The following is a 19,174-nucleotide window of genomic DNA, read 5'->3' on the forward strand; positions in this document are numbered from 1 at the left end:
ATAGCTTCCAACAATTTGCATTCTGTAAGTCAGAATTAGAAGCAAATTTCTAGTCTTCTTTGCCTTGGGTTTTAGAAAAATTTAAATTTAACTTTTTACTATACTTGTGGTTCTGTGCTGCTGCAAATCTACCCACAGATACTGATTTCTATAGAGAATGGCATATTCACTGTAATAAATGGCAAAGCTCACTGGATCCTTCTTTAATAAAAATTCCAACATTTTGGAATCAGACTTCAGTTGATTTATTTGGAAATATATTGATCATAGTGCCACCTTTTTGTACTGATTTATACTGTGACAGTATTGAGGAACATTTCATAAACCAATAAATTAGAAGAGCAATAAGGAGTAACTTCTGTGAATAGGATTTCTATAGAAATCCTGTGCATACTACATCAGGGGTGTCAAACTTGATTTCATTGAGGCCGCATCAGGGTTGTGTTTGACCTCGGGAGCCAGGGTGGGCATGGCCAGCTTGACATCACTTGTTTGATCAAATGCCACTTTTGCTAGTAGTTTGTTTTGCTAGCACCTGACTAGGTGGTTCAGTGGCTAAGACACTGAGCTTGTCGATCAGAAAGATCGGCAGTTCGGCGGTTCGAATCCCTAGTACAGGTCTCCTGTGTGAGCAGGCGGTTGGACTAGATGACCTCCAAGGTCCCTTCCAACTCTGTTACTGTTACCAAACAGAGTCCATGAGGGCCACGTGCAGCCCTCTTGGGCTCCATTTTTGGCTGTGATAGCCCTCTGCAGCCCTTTGCCAGTGAAAATGGAGCTTGGGAGGGCTACAGTTCTCCCAGGCTCCATTTTTGCTGGCAGAGGCACCATGGGCCACTACCTCACTGTTTCCAGGGCAGTCCCATGGGCCAGATCTAAGCACCTTATGGGCCAGATGTGGCCTGTGGGCCTTGAGTTTGATACCCATGTACTACATGATCATGAACAGAAGGGAAAGTGTAGCAGAATAATGTAGCAAAATAAGACCAATATCAATAGTAATTCAGAAAATGTAATTGCACCATTTTGGTAAGATGACAATTTTAATTATATAAATATATTTATTTGCTTACAGTGATACACAAAGAAAAACCCGAAAGACATGAAAAAGTTGAAAAAAGGGAAAAACCTGAAAAGAAAAGCAAATATGAAGAACCTGGAAAGATGGAAAAGAAAGAAAAAGCTATAGGTAATTATAATTTTCGTGAATTCTGAAGGTGAACAATTCAAATTGTAATATGAAACAACCTTAGGAGATAGGGAGAAAATATTCTGTTCCCCAAATCAATTTTTGCTGAGAGATGGAACATGAAGCTATATTTGACTTTCATTTTTATTTCATTGTGTTTCTCGGGAATCAGTTAAAATCCACTACTTAAAAAAGGACCAATTCCTTTTTCTAGATAAGGTTTCCTAGACAAAATATATTCTCTTATGACTTAAGATGAATTCTCTCATTCTTCTGTTATTCTGCTTTATGTAGGCAATCATTGCTTTCATTTGTGGGAAAACAGTGGGTGATTTACATCACTTTCAGTTTTTAAAACCCTAACATTTTATCTGATTAGTTGCAAGCTATTGAAATTTGAGGAAGGGCAGTGACAGAAGAAAAGAAAATAGGTTTTAATTAAAGAAGATAACAAACTATTGTGTTGCAGCACACTAAGCGGGTTTACAGAAGACTAATTCATTTGGCAATTGCCAAATTGTTTATAGACAGTATCATGCTTGGTGCTAATTCCTTTACTCTTTAGGGACTTGGATCACCAAAGTTCAACTTGTTGCCTATTGATAGGCCTTTTGGGGCACCTCACTGCCCTTGCACCAGAAAAATATGATTTCCTGTCCAATAATAGTAATATTATTCTCATGATTTTTGCAAAGCTATTTATATTTCACCATATATTAAAAATGTACAATATGTTTCTGTTTTTATTGAGATCTTAAATAAAAGTCATGGTGATCTATGAATATCCAGTTCAAGAGAAATCAGAATCAGAATATTACATCTGTGGTGACTGTATTTAATGAGTGGATCTCCAAGTATGCTGCATTTTTCCATTCTTTCCTTTCCCTCTCCCCTACATAGCCCTGAAAACCTGTTCCAGAGGATCCCAAGTCCCCAAAGTAGAATTAGGGGTGCTGAAGCCTGCAGGGAAAGAGTAAATCCATTCCACTGGCAGATGTCTTTTCTTTAGCAGATAAACACAAATTGCTTCCACCCATTATGATTACCCCATGAAATTGTCATGAAAATGATGGTGCTCTCCCAGGCACAAAACCCACTTGTGTACTACTTTGAAAGTTGATGGATGATAATAAAAAGCTAATTATATTGTACTTGCCTGCAAAGAGAATGACTCGCTTAAGGCAACAGGACATATGGTATTTGTAGGAGCACTTATGGTCATTTTTCACTGTAGTGTATTGAATTTAACATTTCCTTATGGCACAATCAGGGCCAATTGGGGCTAAGGGTCATATATGGCAGGAAATTGAACTATTGACTGACATAGCTATTATTTCTGTGCATCATTTCAGTTGATAAACCAAGTTTTAAGAGGATTTTCAATGGAATTAGCACTGCAGGAAAGAGTTTTGTATATATGCACCTGCATATTTATAACAGCTCCACAATCATTCACATTTCTCTTGTGGTTATCTCTTAAAATGTAAGGGTCTTTGTTTAAAAGCTGGCCATTTTGAAATCTTACAAGTGCATTAAAATATTAAAAAGTTCTAGTGGCAATTAAAAAAGGACAAAGAATCTAAACAAATGTGGTGTCAAAAACCCTAACCTTATACCCGTGATGGCGAACCTATGGCACGCGTGCCAGATGTGGCATGCAGAGCCCTTTCTGTGGGCATGCGCGCAGTTGCCCCAGCCCAGCTCCAATCGTCTATCTCCGTCGCGTTTCACTCAATCAATTAAAAGTTCTTGTGAAAGAAAAAGATCTTACAAGGTTGGAATCGATGGAACTTTTTCACTCGCACGCTTCATAATGGGGGAGACGGGATCTTGTCCTCCTCATGAAGCCCATTATAACGCGGAGCCACAATGCGACCCTGCATCGGCTCGGCAAAAAAAAACAGTTTCTTTTCCTGCAGAGCTGCCAGTGTTGGGATGCCCTGCCTCCCCACTGGCCAGCTGAGCTTCTTCAGGCACTTAGCTTGAAGCACCTATTAGCTCCAGCCCACCCTCCACCTCAACGAGCGGCGTGCAAAAGTTCGGCTAGGCTCCTTGAGAGACGGAATTTTCAGGGGACTGGTCTAGCACCCTGGCTAGCTTCAACACTAATGTTCATTCTCGGATTTGAGATTCCTAGGTTTGTCCCTCTGTGCCAATCAGACAAAACAGGAAAAGGGGGCAGAGAGAAACAGTCCCAATGCCAAGTTACACATGGGTCAGAGGGGAGCAGAAATTCCAACTTCAGCCTCCTGGTGCAGCATAAGGCTTTGGGCGAAGGCTGGAAGGAAGCACTGCTGGCTCACTCACGTTCTCCCTCCCTAGTCTAGCTTCATGCAGGCAGCAGCGCAGCTCACACTGCCCTTTCCAAATCCACTGTCAGTGAAGCTGGGTGCTGGTGAGGGCTGTTTTTTTGCCTAGCTTTGTCCAGCTGTCAGGAGAGAAAGCCTACGTCAAGCTAGACTGGGAAAGCTGGCTGCGAGAGGAAGAGAAGCTGGGTGAGCCAGACCCAGATGCTTCCTGAGTCCCAGAAGCACCAACCTCACACTCTCCCCTCTCTGCTCGCCCCCTTCTTTGCACAGAATCACCCAGCAGCGGGAAAGGAGAGGGAGAAGGGGGGTAGCGTTCCTGAGTGCTGCTATTTCTGTGTGCTAACGTTGCTGTTCCCTTCTTTGCATGGGATCATCCAGCAACGGGAATGGAGAGGGAGAAGGGAATGCTGCCCTCTTCTCCCTATCCGTTCCCGCTGCTGGGTGATCTGTTTGTTACTGAATTTATATCTTCTCTTTCTCCCAAGAGCTTAAAATGTCTTAAGGTGACTTTCATAATTATATTGCCAACAACCATCCTATTAATTAGGTTGGATTGAGAGAAGATGACCCAAAGTAATGCTGTGAATTCAGTGATTGATTTTAGAGCAGTACTTTAAGCGATATATTATACAGGCTCTCTGCATATCTAAAAACATATGGTATATCTATATCCAGTCCACTATTCCCATTTAGAGTATGCAATATCAAGCTGCAGAAAAAGGAATAAGAAATAGTTAGCAAAAGTAATAGATAGATAGATAGATAGATAGATAGATAGATAGATAGATAGAGTAGATGGAGGGAGGGAGGGAGGGAGAGAGGGAGGGAGGCAGGCCGGCCGGCAGGCAGGCAGGCAGGCAGATGATAGAAAAGAAATGATAACAGATATGAAAAGGAGATACATAAACTCTACATTTGACTGGCTTTAGTTTAGCAACCTTTGGAGTTAATGGGCAAAATCTGCTGAAGAGGGATATGCTGTGCTAGAATATCAGCAACAATTGAGGAAATGTGGAGATAGGGCACTGGGGAGATCAGCAGGCTGTTGGGGTTCACTTGGGGTTGCTAAGAGAAAAGAGATGGAACAACACACTCTTCTTTGATTGCCATTTTCCACACCTACTTAAGCTGAAGACAGTTTGGTGCAGTGCTTAAGGCACTAGGCCGGAAACTGGAAGAGCACAAGTTCTAGTCCTGCCTAAGGCACAAAGCCTGCTGGGTGACCTTAAGTCAATCACTCTCTCTTATCCCTAAGAAGCAGACAGGGGCAAGCCACTTCCAAAAACATTGGCAAGAAAACTGCATTAGCTTCACACTGTCAACACTGACTTGAAGACACAGACACGCATATGCTCACAAAACCCAAATTAAAAAAAAACACACACACACACACAAATATTTTGCCTTTATAGTCTACTTTCAATGAACTTCGTCTATAGTGCATGTCCATTCACCCAAATACATGGTATAGTGTCATATCATCTTACAGTATTATACAATTATCGGCATTTCATTCTAGTGACAAGAATGTAATGGGCAGTAATATGGCTAAGAGGTTCAAAGAAGTTCTATACTTCCCTGACATATAGACTTTTCATTTCTTTATACACAGGTGAGGTCTTATATCAAGACCTACCTAGTGGCGATAAAAGCGGCGAAATCTAATCATTTTTCCGCTCTTATCGCATCTGCAGAGAACCGCCCAGCCGCCCTGTTTAGGGTGACCCACTCCCTTCTTCGGGGGGGAGTGCGGGAAGATCCCTTACAAGGCCGCGCTGAGGATTTTGTGCAATTCCTGCATGATAAAGTCGCTCGGATTCGGGATGGCTTGGACTCCGATTGGATGAGTCCAGGGGAGGAGACAGGGGCAGGCCTTGAGAATATTATCTGGGAGGAGTTTGATCCTGTGACTCCCGAGGATGTGGACAGGGTTCTGGGTAGGATTAGTGCCGCCACATGTTTATTGGACCCGTGTCCCTCCTGGTTGGTACTGGCCTCCCGGGAGGTTACACGAGGCTGGCTCCAGGGGATTATAACTGCTTCTCTGAGTGAGGGTGCCTTTCCTGCCGCCTTGAAAGAGGCGGTGGTGAGGCCCCTCCTCAAGAAGCCTTCCCTGGACCCGGCTGAATTAGCTAACTACCGTCCGGTCTCCAACCTTCGTTTTGTGGCGAAGGTTGTTGAGAGTGTGGTGGCACGACAACTGCCCGGGCACCTGGATGAAGCTATCTATCTAGACCCGTGCCAGTCGGGCTTCAGGCAGGGGCACAGCACAGAAACGGCATTGGTCGCATTGGTGGATGATCTCTGGAGGGCTCGGGACAGGGGTTGCTCCTCTGTCCTAGTCCTATTAGATCTCTCAGTGGCTTTTGATACCATCGACCATGGTATCATGCTGCGGCGGTTAAGAGGGTTAGGAATAGGGGGCACCGTTCTGCGGTGGTTCTCCTCCTTCCTCTCCGACCGCTCACAGTTCGTGTTGGCAGGGGGGCAGAGGTCGACCTCGAGGCATCTCGCATGGGGAGTGCCACAAGGGTCGGTCCTCTCGCCCCTTCTGTTCAACATTTATGTGAAGCCACTGGGTGAGATCATCCGTGGTTTTGGGGTGAAGTGTCATCTGTACGCTGATGATACTCAGCTGTACATCTCCACCCCAGACCACCCCAACGATGCCCTTGATGTGATGTCTCGCTGCCTGGAGGCCGTGCGGGTCTGGATGGGGAGGAACAGGCTCAGACTCAACCCGTCCAAGACCGAGTGGCTGTGGCTGCCGGCGTCCCGATATAGTCAGCAGGTGCCATCGCTGACTATTGGGGGTGAATCTTTGCCCCCCACAGAGAGGGCTCGCAATCTGGGTGTCCTCCTGGATGCACGGCTGTCTTTAGAAGAGCATATGACGGCCGCGGCCAGGGGGGCCTTTTATCAGGTTCGCCTGATCCGCCAGTTGCGGCCCTTTCTGAACCGGGACGCCTTGCGCACGGTCACTCATGCCCTTGTCACCTCCCGGCTGGACTATTGTAATGCTCTCTACATGGGGCTCCCCTTGAAGAGCACTCGGAGGCTCCAACTGGTCCAGAATGCGGCCGCGCGGGTGGTTATGGGCGCAACTCGTTGTGCCCGCGTGACACCCCTCCTGCGCGAGCTGCACTGGCTCCCAGTGGTCTTCCGGGTGCGATTCAAGGTGTTGGTTACCACCTTTAAAGCGCTCCATGGCATAGGACCCGGGTACCTTCGAGACCGTCTTCTGCCACCAATAGCCTCCCACCGACCAGTCCGCTCCCACAGAGAGGGTCTCCTCAGGGTGCCATCAGCCAAGTTATGTCGGCTGGCGACGCCCAGGGGGAGGGCCTTTTCTGTGGGAGCCCCAGCCCTGTGGAATGAACTGCCCCCAGAAATACGCAAGATCTCCGACCTCCAAGTGTTTCGTTGCGCACTGAAGACCCTGTTATTCCGCCAGGCAGGGCTATCAACTTAATAATTTTAATTGGGGTATTTTAAATGTTTGGGGTTTTAAATCGGCCAAATCTATGTAATTATTTTAATTTTTAATTATTGTTGTGTGTTGTGTTTTTAAATTGGCTGTACACCGCCCTGAGTCCTTCGGGAGAAGGGCGGTATAGAAATAAAATTATTTATTTATTATTTATTTTATTTATTTATTTTCCAAGATCTGTTACTGAAATATAATAATTTTCTCTTATTGTTGATTTTTCTATATTCTATTCTTGTTCTATAAAGGGACCACATTTATATTATATTCTTTTTTTTAAAAAAAAATGTTTCAGTATCTCCCAAGGAGAAGACTGCAAAGCAAGAGAAAAAGAAAGCAGCTCCTTCCCCAAAAGGTAATTTTATTAATTTTACTTTACTGAGAAATAATTCAACAAGCAGCACATTCTTGATTGTGGGGGGAGGAGGGAAGAACTGAATGCAGAATGCTCCCTCCCATGTAACTCTGTTGACAAGGGAGTTTCCCCATATAACTGCTATTGAAATAGCGCATGTGAGTCCAGTTATCTTCTCTATGATGTCTGTCAAGGTGTAGATCCCCTCTTGATCTTTTTATTTTGGATTTTCTTCTCCAAGAACTTCAATGGATGAACTCTGATGAAATCCTGTGGGAATGGTTTAACTTTAGGCTGTCTTTATTCAAAGAGCAGGTATTCTTTCATTGCCCTTATTTGTTTTTTTATCACCAGATTGTCTGTAAAACTTTAGTATGTGACAAAACTATTCTGCACAATTTTTTCTAGGCAGATGCCTCTTTGCAGTCAGAGGCAAGGCATTTGCCTATTTGTATCCCACCTTTATCATTTTTATAAATAACTCGTGAGGATGAACATAGCCAACACACTTTCCTATTGTTCCCACAATAACAATCCTGTGAGGTGAGTTGGGCTGAGAGAGATTGACTGGCCTAAGGTTACCCAGCCGGTTTTCATGGTTAAGGTGGGACTAGAACTCACAGTCACCCCTTTCTAGCCTAGTGTCTTAACCACTAGACCAGGGGGTTTAAAACTCGCATTGTCACAGCGGCATCATGTGATGTATTGCAACTTTTCCCCCATTCACTAAATCGGGTGTGGGCGCAGGCCACAAGTTTGAAAGCCCTGCATTAGACCAATCAATTGGTATTTTCAGAAGTGGCCATGGTGATGGTGGTTTTCTCCAAAATTAATGGCAGAGAAAGGTTTATAATAAACCTTTTACCTGCGTATCACTTTTTTTTAAGTGAGACTCAAGCTATTTCTGAGGTTGTTTATATTGCTTTATATGTGACTTTAATCACATCTAAAAATAGAGGTGCACTTTGTGCTCTATTATTTACCACATCAACTTTTTTATTCTTCTATTACTAAGTTCTCTCACTGACAGTTTATTTTACAGCTAGGGGAAAAAAAAGATGCTGGGATAAGCTGTTCATTAAATTGCCACACACCTTGTAGGGTAAAAGTTCTGAGAGAGGAAGTTTGCAATTCCTTTTATTGGCATTGTATTTTTAAATAAACTTTGGGAGAAAGTACAGAGAAATCTATATGTTTCTCATTAGTTTCATTTTCTTTACTCTTCATATGTGTGCAAGGGTAGGCTAAAACCTACCCTTAAAGTTTTTAGATTTAGGTGCTTACTATAAAAGTGTTAACTCTACCTCATATTCCAGTTAAATTGGGTGTTTCCCACATGTCTTAGTGGGAAACGTAATTTTCACTCAATTCAGTAGGGTTTATTCCAAAGAAAATGGATGCAAGATTGCAGTAATCCTATTGAACTTAATGGAAATGGTTTCTTAGCAGACAACATAAAGTGGCATTTTATGGTATATTTATGATCTTTTCCCTGATTTTTGTGATTTAGGGAGGGCCACTTATCTTAAAACAAAATAAAACAAAATAAAACTTTCAATTTAAATGCAAATGACAGCAATCATTTGATTGAATCCTCATTTTAACAGAGTAAAATGTGGGGAAGGATATTCAGGAATGCCATTGTGGGATTGGCATTGTGGGATTATTCTTTTTAAATAATGACTTGCACAGAAATGATGCAAATGACACAAATTCTGTCATTTGCATAATGGTGACATAATGCAAATTATATAAATTATACATTTTCTGCAAGCATCTTGCATCAAGTCTGATAAAATTAGGTTTGCTATATCAGGAATTAGAGCCTCAGGCTCCACCAGTAAATAAACCAATAGGTGTCTAACTTTCCCAATATAAGCAGAATAATTCCTAAGGCCTGACTGAGCAAGAAAAATAAATTTATTTGATTTAAGCCGGCCACGTCCTAAAGGAAACTGCATTAAAAACATTGCTCTTGAAATCTTATGTCTGTTCTGTCACAAAGAACACTTGTGATGCTATTCAGAGTTGGAGCTGTTCTGGTTAACACTGGTGATAGTGAAACTACTATCAAGAGAGATGATTTTGATATTGGTTGTATATTGGAAAATGCTTGAAAAATAAGTTCCAACATTTTGAACTAAACTCAGAAGCCCTAAAGCGTTGTTTCTGACCTTGCCATTGCTTCACTGTGGCTGAATAGGCTTGGTTTTTTTTTTTTTTTTTTAGTGATTCATTGGAACATTAGTGTAGAAGCCATGTGGCATTGTAGTTAAAATGCAGTGTTGCAGGCTAATTCTGTTTAGTGCCAGCAGTTCAGTTCCCATCAGCTCAAGGTCACTCAGCCTTCTATCTGTCCAAGGTTCCTAAAATGATGATCCAGTTTGTTGGGGGAAATATGCTGACTCTGTAAACCGCTTAGAGAGAGCTATAAAGCATTATGAAGCATTATGAAGTGCTGTTGTGGCACCAATTTTATTTGTAAGCCTCCCTGAATGGCTTTGTAGAGTGATATGGGCGGCGTATAAATTTAATACATAAATAAATTGTGTGCATGTTGTGTGCAAATTGCCTTCAAAGACAGCTCAGGGTAAATGGTGTTAAAATAAGCTCTGCAAGGGATCTCCTTCTCTGACAAAGGCTAGAACTTGAAAATTATTCCGCTCATTACTGTGATCTGCTTCTCCATATTCAGGTAACAAATTTCTCATCTTCACTACTACAATTCTCCAAAGGCCAAAAATTACTTTATTAACCGTACCTCTATATTCTGTCAATTTGGCTTAATCATGATTAGAGTGTAACAGACACTCCTGCATCTTTACTTAATGATGTAAACTCATTAATGCAAATGTTTTTTTCCTCCACTGCATATGAAAGAGTAGAAAGCAAGCTGTGGTGGGATTCTAAATTTTTTACTACCGGTTCTGTGGGCATAGCATCAGAGGTGGGTTTCAGCAGATTCTGACCAGTTCTGGAGAACCAGTAGCGGAAATTTTGAGTAGTTTGGAGAACCGGCAAATGCCACCTCTGACTGGCCCTGCCCCCATTTATTCTCTGCCTCCCTGTCATGCCCACCAAGCCACACCCACGGAACCGATAGTAAAACTTTTTGAATCCCACCACTGCATAGCATGGCTTGGTGGCTGTGGCAGGATACTGTAAAATCTCCATTCCCACCCAACTCCAGGGGAAGGTTACTGCAAAATCCCCATTTCTTCCTGATCAGCTGGGAGGCAGAGAACAGATGGGGGCAGGGCCAGTCAGAGGTGGTTTTTGCCAGTTCTCCAAACTACTCAAAATTTCCGCTACCTGGTCAGAACTGGTCAGAACCTGCTGAATACCACTTTTGAAAGCAAGTACTTTATAATAAAAGTAGTTTGGAGAATGCCCTGAAAAATCCAGCCTCAGGTGATGTGGGAAGTCCCATTTTGTTCCTGAGATGGAGAAGATAGTCTTGAGAGTCATCTATTCTCTCTCATTTCAAACAAGCTTTTGCTTTTCCACAGCTGGAATAACAGTTCCATAATGTCATGCTCCCTTGCTCTTTTCTGCTTCAGTATAAAATATAATGCAAATACACTTTATATTTATTTTGCAAATACATGTTCTTTAGTCAACTAGGGAAAAAAAATTGAGGTGATGTAGATTATCTCAGTTCTTCTCTTCTTTGTCTTGATGGGAATAGTCTGCAGGAGAACTGTACTTTTGTGTTTGTTTTACCTAGTTGCATCATTCTACAGCTCTGGGAACTCAGATCATTCTTATAGATAAGTTTTCTTTTAAAAATGGAGCACTTATAAATGATTTGTGTATACGAAGATTGAGATTATGGAAATAGTGTGATTGTCTGTTATATCAAATTACTATATTACTCCACAGTTTGTAATTTGCACCAAACATACCAGGTGAACTGATCTGTAAATCACCATAAAACAATTACATACATTTATGTCTGCCATTGAAAATCCATTAAAACAAGTGTGTCTTGAGCTATCTATATTGTTAGGTGGCAGATGATTGATGTGATTACATAAGTGTTCTACAACTCATTCTTCATTTTAAAGGATAATGGAATTAAAACAACAAAATTACCTGTAAAAAAAAAACCCTTTTCAAAGGAATTAAGGATCATGTATCTTAGTATACTTCTCCATATTATATAAAGTGCTGGTAAAGTAATGTTAACATCTTTAGTGAGGATTACATACAATTTTGCTATTTAACTCTTTGAATTAAATCCACAGTAGCATTCCATAGGTACGGGATTCTCAGTTCACATCAATTACTTTTTCTTAAATGGATAAATTAATATTTGTGTTTTATAAATTGGTAAAATAAGATCATTTTCTCATTATAGTAACAGAAAAAATGAAAACTGAACAGCAAGAAAGGATGGAAAAAAAAGTTGTCACAAAAGGTATTTCTTTAGTCGTTAATAATATTCAGGAGCGAACTTCCTTAACTTCTTTAATCATATAGCAAGAATGCAGAGGCCAAATCACTCCAGGAGGCTATTAGTAAAATAATGATAAGATTTAAACCTTAGTATGAATCACATCAGATATGAATTTAACTCTCCAAATTCTCAGCAATAATTGTGAATTCTGTGAGTTGAATTCTGGATATGGCCAAGTTGGAAAATCCTTGTCTAAACATTACTTTATTTTTCTATTGTGCAGAATTTAAATTTTAAGATTAATTGTTGTTGTTAAACATTAAGACATTTAAGAATTGTTTGGATGTGTTACTATTTTGCTATTGTCATACTATTGTTTTGTTTTACACAGAAAACTAGACAATATTTCATTAAATACAAGTGTGTAAAAAAAACTAGGCATTATTCTCTTGAAATTGCTTTTTAAAAAATCTGTAGATATTTGAGCTAAGAATTAAGTCCTGTTTAAACAGTGTGCTTAAAACAGTTGTTCTGCAGTTTATGTTTTCCACTTATATGTTAATAATGACACTGAGGTTTTTTAATACTTCATAAGATGTATTGAAGATATTTTTAATGCCATATGGCAGGGATTTGTGAAAAAGGGACTTTTGAACCTAAAACATTTATGTTGCATGCAGATAAAAAGAGCATCCAAGTTGAAGAAAAGATAAAAAAAGATGTGAAAGAAAAAAAACCCGAGGCCAAAGCACCTGAAAGACTAAAGACCAAGGAAATCAAAGCAGTGGAAGTTACATCACCAAAAGCCAAGGGAAAAAAGGAGACTGCCCTGGCAGTCAGTGAAAAAATTGATCATGAAGGTAAACAATATCAGGAGGAGGTCACCAAGAAATGCTGAAGTGCAGGAAGGAATTCAGATTCCACTTTTTAGAAAGAATTCATCCATAATTTTGAGAAGGAGGGGAGGGAGGGATGTCTTGGATCTACTGATGTTTACTTTTTTTGACTAATAATTCTTTTAGGAACAAATTTCACTACAAAAGCATTTCCAGCATAAGAAAGATGTGAAAAAAGATGTGGAATCTCTTAACTTTGTCTAACAGAAGGAATAGTGACTATTAGGCCCCATCTAGAGATCTTCACATCTTCACATTCTTAAATCTAAGCAGAAAATTTGTTAGGAATTGGAATGAGAAAGGGACAGAGGTAGGCAGAATTTGGGGAACATAGATTTTGAGTTATATGCAATTTATATCTCTTTCTACAATACATGCATTGAATGAGGGAAAAATGGAGGCATGGGGAGGATTGACTTCTCTGAATGCTTTTGACATCATTAGCCAGCCAGCCAATCATTTTGCTGGCACTTCTTTAAGATGTATGTTTCTGGAATGTATATTTCTTTTTTCGAATCCATCCATTTATTCCTCATGTACCAGTCTCAGGGAGGTTATCAGGTGGGTTAAAATAGGGGTCCCCAACCCCCAGGCCACGGCCTACTACCATGAGCCAATCGGAACTAGGCTGCGGAAATGGTGGGCGAGTGTGTGCGCGAGCAGCAGGTGAGTGCGTGTGCTCCATTTCTACCACTCGTGCAGAACCCTCCCCTCTCCCTCCCCCACCTACTGGTCCACAAAGGTAGAAAGGTTGGGAAACTTCGGGTTAAAAGAAACATATATAACAAGGGAATAAAATCCAAAATATAATTTTAAAAAGCCTTAAGTTACTTTGTTTCACTCTGGTGCCAGTCTCCAAGAGGAATCCCTGAGGGTAAGAGTTCTTATAAATGCTAAAAATCTATCTAGCTCATTAAAAAAACCCACAGTAGCTAGTTGAATGCAATAGGAAACATATAGCTAGGGCACAATTAATATTTGGTTAAATGTTTTGGACTCAGTCTGGACTCAGTTTTGGACTCAGTCTGGACTTCTTTCCTTCTCTCTTATGTGGATATCTTTACTTGTCCACTTTCACACAACACATTCCATTTTCTCATTGCTTTCTCTTCCAATTCTTGCTTGTGGTCCCAGCCAACCATTCTCTTTTTAAAAAATATTCCAATTCACAGGCTCTAATGTTCATTTCCTCATCTTTGTAGTCAGCCAACCAGCTTTTGGTGAGTAGAATGGAGACTCAATCCTAAATGAGCTGTTTTCAACTTCACTTGAACTTCCCTGCCATTTGAAATTCCATTCCACATTGGTTTTTTTTTTCTTTTTCTTCTTCAAATGTTGAACCTCTCCCACGTCTGCTGATGCTTTTCTTTTAAGCACAGGTGGTGGCATTTTGAAAACATCAGGATTCACATGGGGAAATGGTAGACAATAAAGATATTATTAGCATTTAGGATGTATCTTTTTAATGAGAGCGCTTTTGAAAAGAATTTTGAAATTTTGAATTTTGAAAATTTCATACAAATCTTCCATTTGAACTGGTTTCAGTTTGAGCCCCCACCCCCCCGGCTTTTTTTCTTTTTAGGAGAGGGAAATGAAAGTCTTCCTATTTACCTCCATGCTGTGCAAAAACGCTATATTTTAAAATTTATTTATTGTTAGGTCCCATAATCTTAGAATAATTAGATTATAATTTCTTAGAAATTATTAGGATTATCTGTTGAGTAAAAAGCTATGCATGTAACTAAAATGACAGCACACATCAATTTTTTTAAAAAAGTCTTCCTAATCATTTGAAAGTGGATGCGGTGGCTCAGTGGCTAAGACACTGAGCTTGTCGATCGAAAGGTCGGCAATTCAGTGGTTCCAATCCCTAGTGCCACGTAATGGGGTGAGCTCCCATTACTTGTCCCAGCTTCTGCCAACCTAGCAGTTCGAAAGCACATAAAAATGCAAGTAGAAAAATAGGGATCACCTTTGGTGGGAAGGTAACAGTGTTCCATGTGCCTTTGGCGTTTAGTCATGCCGGACACATGACCATGGAGACATCTTCAGACAGTGCTAGCTCTTTGGCTTTGAAACGAAGTTGAGCACCACCCCCTAGAGTCAGAAATGACTAGCACATATGTGCGCGGGGAACCTTTACCTTTATTCATTTGAAATACTATACAATATTTTAACATATCTAATTTAAGAACATTTGTGCATCATCTTTAATTTTCAAGTCTCTCTCTCTCCTCCTCCTCCTCCTCCTCCTCCCTCCCCCTCCCTCCCTCCCTCTCCTTCTCCCTCTCCCTCTCCCTATTCATCTCTCTCTCTGGGTTTTTCAATTTTTTAAAGTTTTGTCAGACACAAACAACCAGGTCCATATGTGCAAAGCTTGAGCTAACTACTTTATTATAGTCTGACTATAATACAGGAATCTCCCCAGTCTGGCAGTTCTTTTCTGGGAATAGCCTTCCTCCCTGTCAGTCTGGATACTTCCTAAAAAGTTCAAATAATTCACCCCCAAATTCATATTAAAATTCTTGGGCTTTTTGTTTGGATTTCTATTATTGCATGCATGTTTCTGCATACCTTTCCTGGTATTTGTATTTCTCCAACCAATTTCTCATAATATTATGTGTTTATGTGCATATTTATTCCAATAAACACATTTTTGTGCTCATTATTACCTAATATATGTATTTTATGTCTTTTTATTTCCTTGTGAATTTGCATTGCATTCAGAACAGTGATAGTTATATCCAGAAAGCTTGAAGGGTGTGAATATTGTAAATCTGTATAAAAATTAGATTGAAAAAAAAAATGTGTCCCAATTAATTGCACTATGAATATGGATATTATTCTTTAGCCATAGCAGATTAGGAAACAAAATCAAAATTTAATTTTTTTTAATTTTTTTTTTTAAAAAAGAACTTTGAACCTTAGCATTACTATTCCTTCATATTCATTTTTCTGACCTGTTCAATCATTTCTGTCTTTTTGACAGATGTGCCATATAGAAATTGGGAGCACTGGTGGTGAGCTCATATCTGAAGAGATTGCTCTCATTACTCTCTGAATGAGCTTTCAGTTTGAGTAAAATGTACTGAGCTGACAAAGGGCTGATAGGGTTATGGAAGGAAGATTGTATGAACTTAATATTTCTTCCTTTGGCAGAGCACTCCTGGGTGCAGGGTTGCCCTACAAGCTGCAGCCCATCAGAACAAAAATGAAAATTGTGAAATTTCTGCATTTCCCTGATATATCACTTCTGCATAATAAAAAGGAGATTTCCCTGATCTAGATGTAGAGAAAGAGAGGAACATTTGGCTCCCGAACCCTTTCTTAGACATTTTCCATTCCATAGCTTCAGATTTTATGTTTCTCTGAATTTCAGTCGTCAATTTTTTTAAAAAAAAATCTATTAATCTTCTTTAAAATCAGCACTTTATGATAAAATATGGTTAGATGTGTGTTTATCAGATAATGCCACTATAAATATTTTATGAGGAAAATATAAACACATATATTTAAATATGTGTTAATGTATGCATTTTGGTGGAAAGCTTTAAAAATATTTTTGGCAGAATGGGTACATGAAAGTTTACACATGAAATAGTGATGAAATATACAGTATTCATTTTTTTTCATCCCTAGTGCAGGTACCATAGTTTTACACATATAACCAAAAGTCGTGGCTCTGATCTTATCCAGTTTGTGTTTGAAAAAAATATTTTATTGATAGCTAGAATGAGGTGCAGGGGTGAAATCCAGCAGGTTCTGACAGGTTCTGGAGAACCGGTAGTGGAAATTTTGAGTAGTTTGGAGAACTGGCAAATACCACCTCTGGCTGGCCCCAGAGTGGAGTGGGAATGGAGACTTAGCAATATTGTTCCCCCAGGAGTGGGTTCTACTTACCTTTACTACCGGTTCTCAGCGGGGCTGCGCACGCGCTCTTCTGCGCATGTGTTTTGATGACGTTGGAGTCGGTGGGCCGAGCCTCCTGCCGGTTTTGCTACCAATTCTATAGAACCGGTGCGAACTGGGGGCAACTCACCAGTGATCCTTCCCCCAGGAGTGGGGAGGAAATGGGGATTTTGCAGTATCCTTCCCCTGGAGTGGGGTGGGAATGAAGATTTTTTTTTTTGATTTATATGCTGCCCTTCTCCGGAGACTCAGGGCGGCTTACAATGCATTAAGCAATAGCCTTCATACTTTTGTATAATTATACAAAGTCAGCTTATTGCCCACACAATCTGGGTCCTCATTTTACCTACCTTAGAAAGGATGGAAGGCTGAGTCAACCTTGAGCCTGGTGAGATTTGAACTTGCAGTAATTGCAGGCAGCTGGTGTTAATAACACTGTTAATAACAGTGCTTTAGTCTGCTGCGCCACCAGGACTCTTTCAGTTTTTGCAGTATCCTTCCCCCAGGAGTGGGGAGGGAATGGAGGGAATGGAGATTTTGCAATATCCTTCCCCTGCCATACCCACCCATAGAACCGGCAGTAAAAAAATTTGGATTTCACCACTGGTGAGGTGTAAAACTGGTAGTCTTCAGCACCAGGTCTTTTGCCAATTCCAGTATTCCAGTGAAAGACACAACCTAAAGATGAACAAAAATTGGTTCTTTTCACTGCTGTCCCTTCACCCTTTCTCCCCCCAAATGTAATTCATGGTTTAATAGATTGAAAGATGATTCAAGTGAAATATACAGTGTAAAGTTTTTAAGTTGATAACTGACACATGTGTCATAAGCCTAACTCAACCCTTCATCGCAATGCACATAGATTTTTCTAACTGGATTTTTTAAAAAACAAAGCCAGCAGGTAATATGACTTTTCCAAAGCTATCCAGAAAGAGCAGATGGAAACTGCAAAGCAAAAGTAGACCATATGCGAATTATATAACTGCTGGAATTAGTTATTTTTTAAAAATAATTTTAAGATATCAGGATTATGTTTGTGATCTGAAAAAACTAAGGTTTTCGCCATATTCCTTTGATTTTTTAAAAAAATTTGTTTATCCTGGACTGTGGTTCAGTACTGACCTCCATACCCAAGCATTGCCTGCCAAGGAGTATGAGCTTTCAACAACAGAAACGCTGGGGGAGAAAGGATTACGTATCCTCTTCCGTACCAGTTGATCATAATGCAGAGTGGCCCTTTGTGTGCTTCCAGGGAAGCCAGGAAAATCACAGAGTGGAGCAGGGCAATACAACTTGTGCGTTATCTAATTTAGACCTCAGTGGAAACCACAGCTGATGTTTTCGTGCATTCCTCTTCCAGATGAATATCAGGGGTGGCAATTCATAAAGCTTAAAATCCAGTTCTTTCCAGTGGAATTAGTAGAAAAGCATTGCTAATGGAAATAGTCTGTGAAGAGCCCAGAAAGGCGAACTTGACCTGAATTCTTCAGCAAGAGCCCAACATTTTCCATCTGTTGAATGTAGTAGCTTTTATTTTCTAGCAGCTGCAGATAAATTAAAAATAAACTTAATATATTTTATTTAATTGAATAAGAAAATAAATTAGAATCGATAAATCATTTTCTGCTGCACAGATTTATCATGCAGTTAATTTTCTTCTGCCTCCAAATGTTTTAATTTTAAGTGGTCTGCAAACTCTTTTTATAATTGGATCACAAATGTTGCCCAAAGGAAAGGGAAGATGTTTATTTTTGTGGAGCAGAAAACTAAAATTATGCTGAAATGACCACTACAAGCTCTGCTGACAGTCCAATGGCCATTGCTGTTTCCAAAATTGTCACATAGCCCTTCCAGTGACTAGAGACAAGAACTTAGAAGTGATGCAAGGAACTTGGCCCTGGTGAAAGAAAAAAAAAATGTATCTGAGACCTGGGGGTAGTAAATTTGAAAGTTGTCTTTCAGTAGAAATACTTTGTGCCAAATGGAAATTTATCTCCTATAAAGAATTTGCATTCTTTATAGGAGTCGTATAATCACAGAAGTTAATTCTTTTGGATTTATGGACTTATGCATGTATGATTATGTTGCATCAATGCAGATGTCTATTTTGTACATTCCAATTTACCTTGTGTGTGTTTTTTTTTTTAATGTGCTTTTTAAAATGAAGATGAGAGCCAGTTTGATGTAATAGGTAAGGCACAAGGTTAGAAACTGGGAGACTGTGAGTTCTAGCCTGCCTTAGATATGAAGCCAGCTGGGTGAGTTTGGGACAGTCCTTGTCAGCCCTAAGGCAAAAGAAGAAGATGCAGAAGAAGAAACATAGAACATAGAACAATAGAATTGGAAGGGACCTCAGAGGTCTTCTAATTCAATCCTGGGAGACCCTATACCATTTCAGACAAATGGATGTCCATCTCTCTTTTTGAAAGCCTTCAGTAATGGAACACCCACAACTTCTGAAGGCAAGCTATTCCATTGGTTGAGTGCTCTCACCATTATGAAATTTCTCCTTAGTTTTAGGTTACTTCTCTCCTTGGTTAGATTCCAACCATTGTTTCAAGAAAAAGAAGGAAGAGGAGGAGAAGGAAGAAGAAGAAGAAGAAGAAGAAGAAGAAGAAGAAGAAGAAGAA

The 19,174-nt window shown here is 40.2% G+C and overlaps 1 protein-coding gene across 32 annotated transcripts in view; it reads left to right on the plus strand.

The window, feature by feature from the left end:
• The window catches only part of TRDN (triadin), a 235,945-nt gene that overhangs the window by 55,095 nt on the left and 161,676 nt on the right, over positions 1-19,174 (plus strand). For all 32 annotated transcript variants that reach the window (XM_070932750.1, XM_070932740.1, XM_070932754.1 and 29 more), the window contains exons 9-12: positions 1,076-1,189; positions 7,281-7,340; positions 11,701-11,760; positions 12,420-12,599. In XM_070932750.1, coding sequence (XP_070788851.1) covers positions 1,076-1,189; positions 7,281-7,340; positions 11,701-11,760; positions 12,420-12,599 — 414 coding nt within the window. The remainder of the gene's footprint in view (positions 1-1,075; positions 1,190-7,280; positions 7,341-11,700; positions 11,761-12,419; positions 12,600-19,174) is intronic.

The sequence above is a fragment of the Pituophis catenifer genome, unplaced genomic scaffold (genome assembly GCF_029215685.1).
Source record: "Pituophis catenifer annectens isolate HBS135680 unplaced genomic scaffold, rPitCat1.0.hap2 SCAF_1, whole genome shotgun sequence".
NCBI lineage: Eukaryota > Metazoa > Chordata > Lepidosauria > Squamata > Colubridae > Pituophis > Pituophis catenifer.